Below are 13,405 nucleotides of genomic sequence, written 5' to 3'. Positions count from 1 at the left end.
CACTAGCCCCACCCCTTTCTAACTGTTCGCTCTCAGTTACTACCAAGCTTCCACAGTTGGCGCAGCACTCAATCTGAGCTGGTTCTGACTTCCCGACGATATGGCAACATCCACGAACATGAACCATCTTACATTACTTTCAACAAATCATTTTCGGGACCCTGGGTGCGGGGTCCATCGAATGCCTCTTTGTAACCTCACTGCATAGTGTCACAGTCCCTGAACGGGGCAGGAAACCCACATTTACACACAATGAGGAGGCCAGCATCCCCACAACCCTCAGTACACACACATGGGCAGCCAATGAGGATGGGTTCATTTATCTGAGCAAAATTTCTCTGTGTGTTTCCATTCTTGCTTCACACTCAGCTTCCCGAGTTCCTGACGTGGAATTATTCAGCATACAGATAATTACTGAGCACCTCAATGTCAACCTCTGTTCTGGGTGCTGAGGAAAAAAAATACAGAAAAAGATGACTGGCCCCCTACTCTTGAAGGGAAGGCTTGCCAGAGAAACTGAAAGTTTATTCATGAAATAAAATGTATATAGAAAATATGTCTTAGTCAACTTTTCATTTGAAAATGAAGTTATTAAGTGAGCATTTCTATAATTCTCTAAGAAATCATTCAAAAAAAAAAAAAGAAAGAAAGAAACAAAACACACACATCCCATTTTCAGCTAAAAAGACAGCCAAAGCCTCAAATTTTAAGATATGTGAGAGGACTGCCAAAAGGTGCAGGGGGGAAGTAGGAACTCATGTAGGGAGCAATGGATGAAGCGCTTTCCCTCAGAGACCCAACTGCTCAAAGCGCACTACTGCAGGGGAGGGGCGGAGCACACTGATGGCAAAAGCTGACTCCTTGGTCCAGGGGTGCCGAACCTATTTTCTGCCAAGGGCCATTTGGATATTTATAACATCATTTGCAGGACATACAAAATTTTCAACTTAAAAACTAGCCCATGGTGCCGGCACTGTGGCATAGCAGGTAAAGGCACTGCCTGCAGTGCTGGCATCCCATATGGGCACCGGTTCTAGTCCTAGTTGCTCCTCTTCCGATCCAGCTCACTTCTATGGCCTGGGAAAGCAGTAGGAAGATGGCCCAAGCCACTGGGTCCCTGCACCCATGGGGGAGACCCAGAAGAAGCTCCTGGCTCCAGGTCGGCGCAGTAACGGCTATTGTGGCCAACTGGGGAGTGAACCACCAGATGGAAGATCTCTCTCTCTCTCTCGCTCTCTGCCTTTCCTTCTCTCTCTGTGTAACTTTGCCTTTTAAATAAATAAGTAAATCTTAAAAAATATTAGCCCACGATAAATATATTGAATTTCGAGTGCCACCTATGGTTGTCTTGGCAGGGCCAGACCAAATGATTTCACTACAGTCCACAAGCCAGACATTCCCCATCTCTGGTTCCATCCTAAGGGGCTCTGGCCAGGTAGCAGAGGTGTGCCCAGCAGAAGCTGCAATTGAACAGCAGATGAACCACCACGTGTTCAGAAAGCAACCTATCACTTTGGAGGCACAGAAGGATTATGCACTCCAAATCACACCTCCTCCCACCCCCACACCCTACTCCAGCAGAGAGTCGTGTATTTAGGCAGTGGGAGAAACACAACCTTAAGAAAATTCCAGATCACTGAGAAAATATTAGCATATCTGGATGATGCCTCCCCACTTTGTAGCTGATCTAGAAAGAATTCACTTGTTTTAAAATTGAGAATTAAGAAAGCCACCTCAGAAGCACCGGATTCTCAGATTTTAGAGGGAATTTCCATTGAATATTTGAAAACCTATGATTATACAACTAAAGTTTTCCAAAACACAGAAAAATAAGAAGCTCTTGAATCATTTTTTCCTCCAAAGAAGCCTTTTATTTAATGAGTACAAATTTCTTAAGTACAACTTTAGGAATATACTGATTCTCCCCACCATACCAGCTCTCCTGCCCCTACTCCCACCCTTCCTCCTCCTCTCTTTCCCATTCCCAGTCCCATTCTCCAATAAGATTCATTTCAATTAACTTTATACACAGAAGACCAACTCTACACTAAGTAAAGATTTCAACAATTTGCGCACACTTGCGTGCGCACATACACACACACACACTGAGAACAAGTTTTACAGCTCATTGAGGACAGATGTCCTACATGGGAAGTAAGTGCACAGTGACTCCTGTTGTTAATTTAACAATTAATACTCTTATTATGATATCAGTGATCACCTGAGGCTCTTGACGTGCGCTGCCATGGCTGTGGGAGCCTCTGAATTAACAGTCTCTGACAGCATTAGACAAGACCATATGCAAAGTGGAAGTTCTCTCCTCCCTTCAGAGAAAAGTACATCCTTGTTTGATAGCCACTCCTTTCCACTGGGGTCTCACGGAGATTCTTCATGTAGGACATTTTTTTTTTTGCCACAGTGTCTTGGCTTTCCATGCCTAAAATGCTCTCATGGGATTTTCAGCCAGACCAGATAGGCTGATTCTGAGGTCAGAATGCTGTTTAGAGCGATTGTCATTCTATGCTGTGTGGACTGCTTCCCATGTTGGAAATTTTCTCCTTTTTATTCTATTATTATTGCTGGACACTTGATCTTATTTTTATGGTCTCTTTAAAACTTAATTATATCTATATGATCACTTTAACAGTTCACATGATCACTTCAACACTTAAGATGACATTTTTATCACCCAGCTTAATGAGATTTGGGGTCCCATGGCAAGTTTTTAAACTGTACCTTTAGATGTAAGTCCGTAGGAATGTATGTAGAACTATACAGCTTTACAGTTACAAACTTCCTCCTCCCTCTCTTAATTTTTACTGAGATCTATTTTCAGTTGACTTTGTACACATATGATTAACTCTATGATAAGTGTTCAACAAATAGTATGAAGAAAAGAAAAAAAAAATCTGTTCCTAGACAGTCAAGACAGGGGCTGTTCAAGTTACTGCTTCTCAAAGTGTCAATTTCATTTCTACAGATTTCCTTTTACCACCTGGTTTTTTAAACTCTGAAATGAAGCAGGAGTGTCTTGTTGTTTGGCTTGGCTTAATGTACAAGATGTTCTGTGAAGTACTGGCATAATGCTAGCCTGATCTTGTACTTGATATAAAAAAGTACAAGATCTGTCTGTGGTCCCTTAAATCTTTTATTTTCCTTCTCTCAAAACAGAAATGAGTAAAAGGGTCAAATCTATCCAGAGAGAGCAGAGCCCCAGTGCAGGCTTTCTAGGTAACCCAAAGGACATCAACAAATCCTTTCTATGATATATTTTTTTTAAATTAAGCATGATTTCAGAGCAAAAAAAAAAAAAAAAAAGCAAAGTGTTACAGGGCACATGAGAAAATTAGACACCCCTGCTCTTGAGCAACAGGCAATCTTGTTGGATAGACAAGAACAAATACAATGTCATTAGATAACAAGGAAATATAATCAGGTTCTTTGGCAAACAGCACCAAGAGTGGGGGAGGGGCTGGTGTGGGAATTGCCACCAAGGGCTCAGTGTAAATTAGGGAGCTGGGGGCTCCTGCAAGGGGTAGCAACTAGATGAGTAGGAAGAGAGAAAATGCATCCAAATAGAGGGACAAGTTGAGGGAAAAGAGGTGACAAAGAGCACTGTGACACTACCTCTGGGCAGAGGGAAGAGGCACTGGGGGCCCAGGAGCCCTGCTGGATGATGGGGGCGAGAGGGCTGGGCTGGGGTCCCTCATCTCGGTGAGGTTAACCTCTGCCATGCAGGCTGCTCTGGGGAAGGACACTGGGACAAGGACTCCTGTCTTCACAGAGTGTCCAGCTAACCTCTACGATTCAACAGGGAAATACCCAAACCCACCAAAGAAGTCCTTCTCCCTCCCTAAAGAGAGTGTGTCCCAGGGAAGGGCGAGCCTGCCAGGAGGCCCAAAAAGGGCGCACTCCTCTCCCAAGAGGCTAGGTCAAGTATCTCAGCAGCCACGTGTGGCCCAAGAAGCCACACGCCTGCACCACTGATTTCCAGAAGACCCCAGAGAGTGGGAAGGAGGACTTGGAAGACTTGCTGCCCACGACAAAGGGGCCTCACCAAACAGGAGGGCCACAGCAGCTGAGCCAAGACAGCAGAGTGCCAGCAAAAAAGTCACAAAGCAGAGACCCTGAAAAGGGCGCGAGTCCTGTGCCCCACCCACCCCGTGTCCCCCAAAGCCACAGGTATAGGATAAACGACAGACTCTTGCCACACAGGATATGGTTACATTTATAGAAGCTCCCTGTCACCAGCAAAATGTGACCTTCATACTTTCCTTATCTTGCGATCTGGGTAAACACGTGTTGTGCAAGCACACAAATAAAGGTTCTAAAGGTGAGATGTGGTGCGTCTGGTTACACCACGCTGCTCCCAGCCCAGGCACCAGAAGGCCCTCCTGGTGCTCGGGATGACTTTTCTCTCCCTTCTCCCTGGGCACCAAAATTAGCTCCGCCGACCTCAGCCAGGGCTGGAGTAAACGCTGCCATTCTAAAATAGCCTCGGAGGACTCTTGTGAACACAAGAAAGAAATGCTAGGGTACAGTGGTTTACAGAGACATGCTGGGAGCGCAATGACACAGGGTGCTTTTTAAACCAAATACGCAGGAAATGAACACACCCGGGACTTCTTCGGGAATCTTCTGTAAAGTGAATGCCACTGCTCTAGCTCCCTGACACCTCTCCCATGGCACAGTGGATAGATCCCCGTTTGTTCTCTTAAGCACGACAGTTTTCATTCAGAAAAAGATCCTGCAGGTTGTATGGTCACCAAAGGGCATTTACCAACCAGCCTGAATCAGGACCCAAAGTTCTACTTTACTCATTTGCATGGCCTTGTTATATTGCATATATTATATATTATAACATTATATTATATTAATTATAATATATTATATTGTATATATTATATTATACTATATATTATATTATAATATATATTAGAACACTCTCTGAAAACATTTGTCCCATTTCTTCATACAGCTGATAGCCCAGATTTAACGTTTAAAATGTTGTTCCAAATTTCAGAATTCTCAAACAGCCCCTCCCAAACATAACCTTTTGTTGTTTTCACATGGAATTCATAAACAGGCAACCATTTTTTTTTCTGTGTGCTTAAAGACACCCTTCCTGCAACTGTGTGTGACGTATTTTTCCAGCACAGTCTTTCCCAATACTCCAAAGTGCTCCAGCAACAGGAAGTTGTAAAGGTAGGAAGGAGGCCTGTAAATATTTGCTGCCATTACTCATGCATAATGAGAGGAGCGAGCTCTGAAGTTTGAGTCACTTGACTCATTATCTTGTATGCAGCAGGAGCCCCGGATGGCACACTGGGGGCCTGGCCTCACGAGGCACTGGGGCCCCTTGCAGAGTTTGCCCCAGAGGCTCCCGGCTGCTTCTTTCAGCAACTCCATTTCCCAGACACTGGAGAGGAGGCGCTTTCTCCCCTCCGGCCTCTTCCCCAGGGCAATCCGGGCAAATTTATGCAAAGTGGTGACAGTGGGAAAATGCCCGCTACTAAGAGTAAAATTTAAGTGTTTGTTGATACTGATACATCAGAGAACAGGAGAGAGAGAGAAAGAGAAAATATCAAGGGGTTCAACACAGCATAGTGATTAAAGTAATCATTATCAAAAGTGTACACACTGAAGATGGTACATTTTAAAGGATTTATAAAACGCTTCTGGACTTTCTCAGCCCAAACCCACGTGTCGTCCTGCTGAAAGTGAACAGCTGACTGTCGCCAGTCCCAGGCCAACATCAGGGCACCTGACTAAAAATGAGATGACAAGAGTGAACATCAAGTGCAGCTCTGCAGAGCTGACTGGCTTCCAAGCCTGCTGCTGGCTGCACCCCAGCTTTCGGGCAGCCACCCTGGCAGTGGGGGCTAACCTCCAGCATCGCAATCGCGAGTGCAACAGGAAGAATCCGCCTTCCAGACCATGTGCTGGATTCCACAGCCTAACCACATAAAACCACCAATCTCTGGGATTCCTAACCGCCTACTCCCGGGTTTGATTTTCTTTTTCACTGGAGGATGCCATGGGGAGGGGGTACAGGAATCCCCTGTCTGTCTATACAAGGAGAGTTGGAGCAATTCACTTCCATGGCTTTGTACAATGCCATGTAGGTGCATAGTAAATAAATGTCTTTTTTTTTTTTTTTAGTGGAGCAATTGATGAGCCACCCTTTCTAAGACCTGCTCCCTAGAGTCATTATCTCTCATGTAAATTACTTGTGACTTTAAAATTGAAGAATCTTTCCATGTTAAAGGGGGGAAATGTGCCTCTCAGGAACACATGAAGCTTCTGGCGGTGATGCCATATGCTAAGATTTTTGCTGATGTAAAAGAAGTCCCTGGAAGCAGCCTAAGGCAGCCAAGCAAACCAATATTTCTGGAGAAATTAGAACAAAACAAGGCCACTTAGGAGTAGATAACATTTGGTCCATTCCGCACCTGTCCCCTTGGCTCCAGGGGTCTCACAGGGCCCCGCCACTCTTCTTAATGTCATGCTTTCTGACCAGTTCTGTGGCTTGCAACAGTGGGACCAGACAATAGCCCCTCATCTGGAAACTCACAGATGCGGCCGATGGCCACACCCGTGGATGGCACCACATGCATTGGGGGATGGCAGTACCAGCACTGTTCGCTTCTCTTCCCACGAGGACAGGTATCCGCGCAATTGTCTCCCAGCACTGGAAAAACTCAAAAAGCCTTCTGGGTTCACAGTGCCGAGGTCAGCAGTGTGACAGCTGGTAAGCTCAGGGCTCATCAGAGAAAGGGCTCTATAAAAATGGAACATGTTATTCCTGCAATGATCATAGCTATTCCTTATCCCCCCATCCATTCTTTCCTTCCTGTGCTTGCGATTTCAAAAGATCAAAACAGCCAGAGGAAGTCCTGTGCATCTTGATTTGGAGATGGTTCCTCAGAAGCCACAGAGGAAGAGCTGCTAACAGGTTCTCCTGCACAATGGAGTCTGCAGGCTGAAGACATTATTGAAGTCCTGCCACCAGCCAAGGGTGGGAGGTGGAAGGCTTTGAACTTCTTGGGGCAGCACAGAACCACCTCCCATCAGAGCTGAGGGACATCCATGAAAAATAAGGAACTCCAGGAGTCCCAAGTCTGCCCTTCAGATCTTCAACCCCTCTCTGTGTGTGAGGTTTGACACCAGTGATGAGTCACAGAAGAGAAAAGTAATTATAACAGAGACAGCAACGAAAGCAGCTATCATTTATAGAGTGCTTACCACAAGGCAGGCAGGATAGGAAACGCTTTGTAGCTATCCGGGGTTCGGCAGAGCGGTACGGAGTCGTGGCTAACCGCGCAGGACCCTGGGCTGCTTTGCCCAATCAAGTCCCAGCTCCTCCCATCCTACCCGTGTGACCCTGGGCAGTGGACCTTTCTATGGCTCAGCCATCCCATCTGTGAAGTGGGGATAATAACAGGGCTGAGGCCACTGGGTTGTTATAAGGATTAAAAGAGCTAATCCATGTAAAGTTTTGAGGACCACATGGGCGTAAATAAGACAGTGTTCAGTTTGGCTTCCTCCTACTCCGTGTACGATTTCCATCAAGGACTTGTACAGAAAAGACCCTCCCGGCCACTGTCAGGGCTGACGGGAAATGTGAGGATGAGTTTATCCTCACGGCCATTTTAAGAAGCATTAACAAGGTGGATCTCCCCAGAACTGACCTTGTGCAGGGCATGTGTCGCCTCTTCCTTCTGTGACTCAGGGCAGATGTGCAGGTGGGCAGAGGCCAGCCAAGTAGAGGCATGGTCAGCCTGCACCACAGAAGCTTTACTGGGTGCGGCCCCCTGCCCCCTCTCCAACACGGGCAGAGACATTAGCAGTGAACTGCACAGCTGTCTGGGACAATCATGAAAGCTAAGGCCATCACCAGATCAGACATCCAACAGCAAGGGCTCACCTTTTCCAGACCACAGAACTTTCGAATGGCAACTGAGACCTGACCAGGCTTGCTTTGGGGAGGGGGGAGGAGCTTACATACGTAATGCATGACACACAACTTCAGAGATTCGGGGACCACCTCACATGGCCCTTTCACAAAGCCTGGGTTAGAAGTCTCCCCTCCCTCCAGGGCTGGTACTGTGGCTCAGCGGGTTAAAGCCCCATCCTGCAGCGCCAGCATCCCATATGGATGCCAGTTTGAGTCCTGGCTGCTCCACTTCCAGTCCAGTTCCCTGCTAATGCACCTGGGAAAGCAAGGCAGATGGCTCAAGTCCTTGGGGCCCTGGTACCCATGTGGGAGACCCATAAGAAGAGCTCCTGGCTCCTGGCTTCAGATCAGCTCAGCTCCAGCCATTGCTGCCACTTGGGGAGTGAACCAGCAGATGGAAGACCTCTCTTCTCTCTGTCTCTACCTCTCTCTGTAATTCTTTCAAATAAATAAAATAAATTTTAAAAAAAAAAGCCCCCTCTCCTTTTTTGATCTTCTTGAAGTCCTAGAAGTCTCCGCTGTTACCCTCAGCAGAACCAGGCACTTGTGCTCCTGTTAATCATTTCCCTCATCTAAAGCAAATATGAATAGATATCAGATATAAATCACTAAGACAACACATGTGTACTGAATACCTCCTCCTAATCCGGACAAAAAGTGCTAACACAGCATACGCGTATTGAAGGTATTACATATACAATAGCCAATTTGGGGGCACTTCTGCCTATGGCATTGAAGTTCACAAAAGGGAATACTGGCAAATCCTCCATGTTTTCCTGACTTGTAATCTCCAAACACTGACCTCCCTCATTGGGTCTTTCCTCAAAGCCCATCTTTATGCTGGAGGTCAGCACCTACTCTGCCTGTCTGTGATTCCAGGGACACAGTGAGCCAAGTCTCTGTGCACCCTATCCCCCTGCCCAATACTCTCCAATGGCTGTGTATTTACTACCTAAAGCACTGGTTTCTTATCTTTCATTTCAAAGTATTTGATCCCTACCTAACAGTCCCGAGTCAGCTGCCAGCTACTTGCACTTTCAACTAAGCTGCTCCGTGTGGCCGCCTTCCTCCCAGACTAAGCAACTCCCAGGCAAGGGTCTTCTCTGCAGCCCATCACCCAGGTAGGAGAAGGTGTCCCCCACACAGCTGTCATCTTATTGATGGATATCATGGAGTGACTATCAGAGCTGGTTTTCATCATGACAACAGGCAGCATGGGATGGGAGGGAGTAGGACTGGGAGTAAAGGGTATGGGGGCCCTCAGGGCAAACATCACTAACTTTACAGTATCGGTAAAAGCCAGACCTGCTATGCACGCCCCACGATGATGGGCACTAAAGTGAAAGGGAAGATTTATTAGGCTAAGAGAGAAAGGGAAACTATCAAGATGGCGTAAGATGCAACTGGCGAAAACCATGGAAAAGCACACACCCCTGGATGGAGCTCCTGAAGAGCTGAAAGCCTGACAACGGACAGCACTATGCATTTTCAAATACACAGGGCCAAGATCCTGGAGCACTAGCAGGCAGCTATTGTTACTTGTATTGGTTCCTTCTATTTCTGAACCCTTCACATAATAAACTCCTAGAAAGTTGAGCAGCACCCTACAGGGAGAGATTCACATTTGAAGTAAATAAAATTAATTTCATGATTTTCATCCCAAGAGCAAATGTCAACTGGCCTAGCACAAGAACCAATCTAGAAGGTGCAGAAGAGTTCTCCATTTCCCACAGCCATCTGTCCCCGCAAGGGTCCCCGCACTGGCTTTGTATAGTGAGGTCTAGCTATACACAAGGTTTTTTTCTAACTTCAATAAAGGGAGGACATGTCTGAATTCATTCTTCCCAAAGTGCACAGACACAGGAACTGTACCAACTCTGCTTCCCTTGTTCTGCAAGGAGCAAACAGAAGCACTCCTGCTTTCATAACGAGGAGCCCGGCTCCTCTGAACGAGATGTGTGGGGAGCACGGGCACTCTAACCACTTGGGAATCATCTTCCCTGTCTCAAGGCACTTCAGGACTGGGACCTCCTTCATGAACCATGGGGAAACATCTACCTAATAGACAGGAATGACCCAGGGTTCTGATCCTTACACAAGTAAGTTTCCCTGTGAGCAGAGAAATCATTTCACTTCTCTAGGTTTCAGTTTCTTTGTCCAGATAGGGCAAGGTTTGACGAGACGGTTTCCACAATCCCTGACGAAGTAATTCTAACATCCCCGTCAGCAACACAGAAAAGTCCTAAAGCCACCACTTGCTCTCTGCAAAGGTTTAAGAGATGGAACTCAGATGCCTGAATCTGTCACTTCTATCATTTGTGCATCACCTTGCATTTCTGGGAAAGACAACAGAAATACAGCAGATACAGAAGAAATATTTATTAAAAGAAAAACTGTCCGGCAATATTTTTCCTTTCAAAGTAGGATAAAAGATGGAATCTGACTTTTCTGGAAAAGAGGAATAACCAAGTTCAGTTTGGGGGGGGGGGGGAGGCACAGTTGAAAAACTTCTGGTACAGATGCCTCTGATTCGCCTTCCACCCGTGGGCAGTGCGGAGCACAAGGTGCCTGTATCTGGCGCTGGCTTGGCGACCGGACTCTGATCCGGGATTATCCGAGGATCTCAGCCCCTTGGCGTCACAAGGCTCCTGGGAGGCAGCCCTTTTCAGCCCAGCGGGAAATGGACCACTCCTTCCCAGGCAGGCCACACAGGGCGGCCCCCAGACAGCCTGAAGCCCTCACAGCGGCCCCCACGGCTTTCGCAGGCGGCCCCGCAGTGGTTCTTAAAGCGGCCGCCCTTGTCAGGGCTGTGCAGTGGGATTACGCAACTTGGCCCTGGCTCCTATTCTGGCTCCCTTCACCCCTCGGCCGGTGCTAACCGAGGTGGCACTGCAGCCCGCATGTCGCAAGCGTTACCCCGCTTCCGAGTTTCACGCGACTGTTAATATTCACAACAGCACTGGAGCTGGCGCCAAGGAGCGCGTAGACGCGGACACTCCACACTTCGGTCCCAGCAGCGACTGCCGGGCCACGGCCATCCGGCGACGGCGCCGGCCGGCATCGCAGCTCTGAAACGCACAAGTCCCCTGCCCACTCCGCAGCCCCGCGCGCTAGCCCAGGGGCTGCCCAGAGCTTTGGGTTTCGGTGTCCCGCAGCCATCACTGGCACTTTCCTCGGGTTCACCAGACGCATCGGGAGCTCGCCCAGGTTTTGTAGCGCTAAAAAGACGCACGGCTCCAGGGATGCCCCCACCGAGGGTCCCAGGACCGTGCTGGTACCGTCTCCGGGGACGCTGGCTGTGGCCGGGAAAGGGGTGCGGGGCTCTACCGCCTCTTTCTAGCGACCTGGGAGCGAAGGGCCGGGCGCCCCGCCAGGACGGGTGCGATTCGCTCACTTTTATCAAGTCCTTATCGTGCCCCGAGGTGGGAGCCGCCGCTTTCGACCCCAGGATACAGGGCTCCTGGCTCGCGTCCCGCAGCGGAAGTCGGCACCACAGCAAATAGACGCGGGCACCGAGTCCTGCGGGCCAGCCCTCCCCTACCCGCACCGCCTCGCTGGCGCCTCGTCGCGGGTCCCCAGCGGCTCGGGCCGGCCAGTCGCCGCCTCGAGCGCGGGTCTGAAAGCCGCAGTTCCCAGGGACAGAGATGGGGAGAAGGGAGCTAGGCGGCGAGCCGTCCGCCTTCGCGGGTGCTGAGGCCGTACCGGGACTGAGCGGCCGCTCCTGCCCTCGCCCGCAGAGGCTCGGCCGGGAGTGGCCGGGAGGGGGCAGGAGGGCCGAGAGAGTCGGCCGAAGTCGCCTCTCACCCAGTGCCGAGAGGCTCGCGAGCGCAGGAGAGCAGATGGTGGCTGTCCTTTCCTGTCCTCTTGGGAGACGGACATCGGACTTGCCCTGGGCGCCCCGTGTCGTCACCTCCTCCCCGCACACGGAGACACCTGTCCCCGAAGGGCAGTGCAGCCCACTACCCACTTTCTGGAGGGGTAAAGGTGTGGGGCCGGAGAAAGGGTTCTCTAAAGCGTTGGCGGGGGTTGGCGACGGGGAGGGGAGTCTCCTGGCGAGCGGGGCCCTGCTCCTCGGTCAGGGGCGCAGTCCAGGGGCCGCGCTCTGCCTCCCGCCCCTTGGGGCACAGCAGGGGCATGGGAACGCATTTGGAAGGACCTAAGGGTTCAGAGAAAAGCGTGGATGCTGCCCTCGCACGTGAGACCAGATAAAGTGGAGGGCATCCCCCCAGGGCCATTTCAACTTGCTAGCCGCGGCAGGGTGGCATACAGGGACCAGAGATTTGGAAGACACCGCGGGGAGCGCCTCGCTTCTCCGCGGCCGGCCGTCGCCCTCGGCCTCCTAGCACGAGCGGCCCCGCGTCTCCGTGGGGCCACAGAACCCTCCGCTGAGCAAGCACAGCTCCACGGCCCTACTCGGCACACCTGCTCTTTAAGACCAGCCGCGCCGATCTTCCGCACTCCTCTGCCAAGCGCTCGCGCAGTCCGGCCACGGCTTCGGGCCAGCTCTCCCCTGGCGCTGACGCCCGCTTACCTTTTCTTCTCCTTGTCAGCTGTCATTGTCGCCACGGCCGCCGCAGACGCCGAGCGCCTGAGTCCTCAGGCCAGAGAAGGATGCAGCCGCTGCCTTCGCGCTGGTCCTCGTGGGGCTTCCTGGGGCCCGGGACGCAGTGAAAGATCCTAAGTGGTTGCAGGTGCCGAGCGCCGCGCGCAGTCAGGTGGACACTTGCGGGCGGCCAGATAGGTGCGGGGCCGAGGGGTGGAGAGAGGTGACGGGGAGGAACCTGCACGCGGAGGCGGGGTCGGGAAAGGGGTGGGAAGAGGTTGTCAGCCGCGAGAAGGGATCCCAGGTTCCCTCTTCCCTAGAGCACGAGTCGCTTTTCTGGGTTTTCCTAAAAGAAGTTGCCCAAGCGACTGGCGTTGGCAGGAGTCCGGGCCGGGCTGGCGCGGCCGCTGAGATGACCATACAGTCTCAGGACACTGCCGAGGATTGTACGGCCGCCTCAGGAGAGTTGGGGCGGAGCGCGGCGAGCGCCGAGGTTGTGCAGCGGGCCGCTCCCCGAAGTGCGGCTCCCGCAGCTGCCGGCCCACTTTAAAACTGCAGCGGGCGGCCGGCACGGGGGCGGTGCGAGGGGCGCGGGCGCGGGGGCGGGGCGGGGGCGGGCGCGCGCCGACAGGCCCCGCCCCCGCCCGGCCCGCCCGCGCCCCGCCGCGCTGCGCGCCGCGCGCCGGGCAGCCCACTGCGCCCCGGCCAATGGGGAGGCGCGGCCGCCGCCTCTGCCCTGACCCCGGCCCGCCCCCTGCCCTCGCCCGCCCCGCCTCCTCCCTCCGCCGACCTGGGAGTTGTTTTTGAGATCGGGGCTGGGGGAGGCCGAGGTGGGATGGGACCCCTGGCCGCCAGGGAGGCGCAACTTGTGCGGGGCTAAACGGCAGCGCAGATCCGGTCCTCGG

The 13,405-nt window shown here is 51.2% G+C and overlaps 1 protein-coding gene across 1 annotated transcript in view; it reads right to left on the bottom strand.

The window, feature by feature from the left end:
- Positions 1-13,027, bottom strand: part of EPAS1 (endothelial PAS domain protein 1) — a 79,786-nt gene extending 66,759 nt beyond the window's left edge. Inside the window, exon 1 of the mRNA XM_062209379.1 lies at positions 12,489-13,027. Within this exon, the coding sequence (XP_062065363.1) occupies positions 12,489-12,514 (26 nt within the window). The 5' untranslated portion in view covers positions 12,515-13,027. The remainder of the gene's footprint in view (positions 1-12,488) is intronic.
- Positions 13,028-13,405: the final 378 nt, after the last annotated feature.

This window comes from Lepus europaeus, chromosome 13 (genome assembly GCF_033115175.1).
Source record: "Lepus europaeus isolate LE1 chromosome 13, mLepTim1.pri, whole genome shotgun sequence".
NCBI lineage: Eukaryota > Metazoa > Chordata > Mammalia > Lagomorpha > Leporidae > Lepus > Lepus europaeus.
The sequence above is the reverse complement of the archived record's forward strand: the minus strand, read 5'-3'. Positions and strand labels throughout refer to the sequence as shown.